At 38.0% G+C, this 2,814-nt stretch overlaps 1 protein-coding gene across 1 annotated transcript; it reads left to right on the top strand.

The window, feature by feature from the left end:
• On the top strand, positions 1,264 to 1,955 carry LOC109232608. The gene is made up of 2 exons (XM_019398368.1): positions 1,264 to 1,508; positions 1,622 to 1,955. Exons 1-2 carry the CDS (start codon positions 1,264 to 1,266, stop codon positions 1,953 to 1,955), a joined length of 579 nt encoding a protein of 192 aa, XP_019253913.1.

Here is a 2,814-nt window from a genome sequence, read left to right as displayed (position 1 = left end):
GTTGTGTCTTCAGAGGGAAGATGAACGAAGATCCAAATACACATCTAATTGACTTCGAGGAGATTATGAACATCTTTCAATATAATGGGGTGTCACAAGATGCAGTATACTTAAGGGCATTCTCCTTCACACTCAAATATTATGCAAAGCAATGGATTCGAAGCTTGCCCATGTGATCAATTAGAACATGGGATGAGATAACCAGAAAATTTCTTGATAAATATTTCTCATCAGCTAAGATGGGCAAGTTTAGAAGAGAAATCCATAACTTCTGCCAAAAAGAGACTGAAACTGTGTTTGAAGCTTGGGAGAGGTTTAAGGAGATATTCAGAAAGTGTTAACATGGCGGAATTGAACTCTGGATGCAACTCCAGAAATTTTGGGATGGATTGAGACCGGCCTCACGTAGAACATTGAGCAATGCAGCTGGAGGCCCGCTGATGAAGAAGACTCCAAGGGAGATAGCTACAATTCTTGATGAGTTGTCTGAAGATGCAAATCAGTGGCCCTCTGATAGTGTTGAAAGAAGAAGATTGACTGGTGTTCACCAAGTTGATGCTAATATATATGTGCATGTACAACTTGATGCTATGGCTAAGAAAATACGGAAGCTGACCTTGGATACAATACAACGTGAGCATCACACAGCGTGTGATATATGTGGAAGAGGACACCCCACTCATGAGTGTCAAGCTTCAACTGAGGAAGTGAATGCTAAGGGGAATTACAACTTTAATGTAATGGGTCAGAAGCTCCGCAGTTTTTCATGGAGTTCACCTTGGGGTACCGCAATTGCATGGCAACAAAACAACCCTAGATTTCCGGGACAAGGAGCTCCGGGTTTTGTGAATCAGCCGAGGATGTTGTTTCAGCCTCAACAGTCCAATCATCCATGTTTAGAAGATCTAATGAAGGCTTTCATTTCCAAGACAGATGAGAGGCTTGATGCCCATGTTGCAGCTATCAAAGAACTTGGCACATCTTTTCGAAACTTAGAGAGACAAGTGGGACAAATTGCAGCAATATTATCTGAGAGGGTTCCAGGAACTCTCTCTACTGATACTAAGAGAAATCCCAAAGAAATAGTGAATGTTGTAACTTTGAGAAGTGGGCAAGTGTTGAAAGATCCCACCTCAAGCCAAAAAGATGTGATACCTGAAAAGGAAAGTGGGGAGCAGAGTCGAATTGATGTTGATAAGAAGAAGAAGGGCCAGATAATAGATGAAAAAAAGAAGAAGGGAGGAACATGAAGAGAGAAAGCATATGCCTGCTTTACCTATTCCCCAAAAGCTATATAGAAAAAAGTTGGACAAGCAGTTTGAGAGATTTCTGGATATGCTGAAACAAGTTAATGTAAACTTACCATTCACAGAAGTGCTTTCACAAATGCCGGCTTATGCCAAATTCTTGAAGGAGATCCTGACAAAGAAGAGGAAAATAGAGGAGACCTTAGTGATCAAACTCACTGAGCATTGTAGTGCGATCCTGCAAAATAAACTCCCACAGAAGTGTGGAGATCTAGGGAGTTTTACTATACCTTGCTCGTTAGGAACTATTAATTTTGATAAGACTTTATGTGATTCTGGTGTGTCAATTATCTAATGACTCTATCTATTTATAGGAAACTGCAGAATGAGATTGGAGAGATAAGGTCTGCACCAATATCTTTGCATCTGGCAGACCAAACAACGCTAATACCAAATGGGATAGTTGAAGATGTTTTGGTTCGAGTGGATAAGTTTGTATTTCCTATAGATTTTATAGTGGTGAAGATGGAGGAGAACAAGGAGGTCCCCCTCATCCTAGGAAGACCATTCTTAGCAACGGGTAGAAAAATAAATATACACGTGAGAAAACTCATGCTTAGAGTGGGTGAGGAGACTGTAACTTTCAAGATGGATGTAGAAACGGGGATAAAAACGGAAAAACAACTGCAAGTGTTGAATGGAAAGTGAAGAATTCGAAAGAGAAACCTGTAGTGAGTGAGAAAGATAAGTGTGGGGTGTACCCCAAGAAGGCTGAGAAGAAGTTGTCTGCATGGATGTGTGTATTAGTTCAGGCGCGGGAATGGAGCCCGACTTTGACTCATACCCCGACTAGATATTCAGGGAAGTTTCCTTTACCTTATGCTTTTTAATTGTGTGTCATGGGAACATGCCACAACTTAAATTATGGGGTGGGGGATATTTGCATGTATGTATGTATGTATATTAGTTTTAGTTTTGCTTTTTAGTAGTTAGAAAAAAAATTCAAAACACATTAAAAAATTTAAAAAATTTCGACTTTTCCCGATGATGGATATCATATCGACAGGTTTCTTGAGGAATTAAAGTCGAAGGAAAAAGACCAAAAAGATTTTCTTGTGTAGGTAGTGTAACAATTTCCTCTTGGTCTTTCTTTGGGCCACGGTTCTTTTTTCCAAGAATTTTGTTTGAACCGGGTATAGTTAGTTTTCATTTTTGTTAGGAGTAGGGACCTTGTGCTATGTTTCGAATTGATGCAATATTTCTTGACTTTGTTATGCCTTGAGAATAGTGAGTGCTTTAGTTATGACACTTAGGCTCAGTTTTTGACTCTTGTATAAGTGCCTTAAATTGTATGATCTTTGTAGACATGTAATTTTTGACCCGCACATTAGAATTATCTCTAATAGTCTTAATATTTTTAAAATATTTATTTGAGCTTATTTCTATAAGATTTCAGTCTACTATTAATTGTAATTCTAGTTTTAAAGAATAAGAATTGAAATTACAAAAATAGTTTCAACTTTAATTTTAGATTTATTTTAATATTAATAGTTTATTAAGATCAATT

This window comes from Nicotiana attenuata, chromosome 9 (genome assembly GCF_001879085.1).
Source record: "Nicotiana attenuata strain UT chromosome 9, NIATTr2, whole genome shotgun sequence".
NCBI classification, from domain to species: Eukaryota; Viridiplantae; Streptophyta; class Magnoliopsida; order Solanales; family Solanaceae; genus Nicotiana; species Nicotiana attenuata.
This window is presented reverse-complemented; position numbering and strand designations above follow the sequence as displayed.

Excerpts from the sequence above, each read along its gene's own strand:
- LOC109232608 (XM_019398368.1), top strand. The coding sequence starts at position 1,264 with ATGCCTGCTTTACCTATTCCCCAAAAGCTATATAGAAAAAAGTTGGAC. Across the intron at positions 1,509-1,621 it reads CAAAATAAACTCCCACAGAA|GAAACTGCAGAATGAGATTG; the intron begins GTGTGGAGATCT and ends ATCTATTTATAG.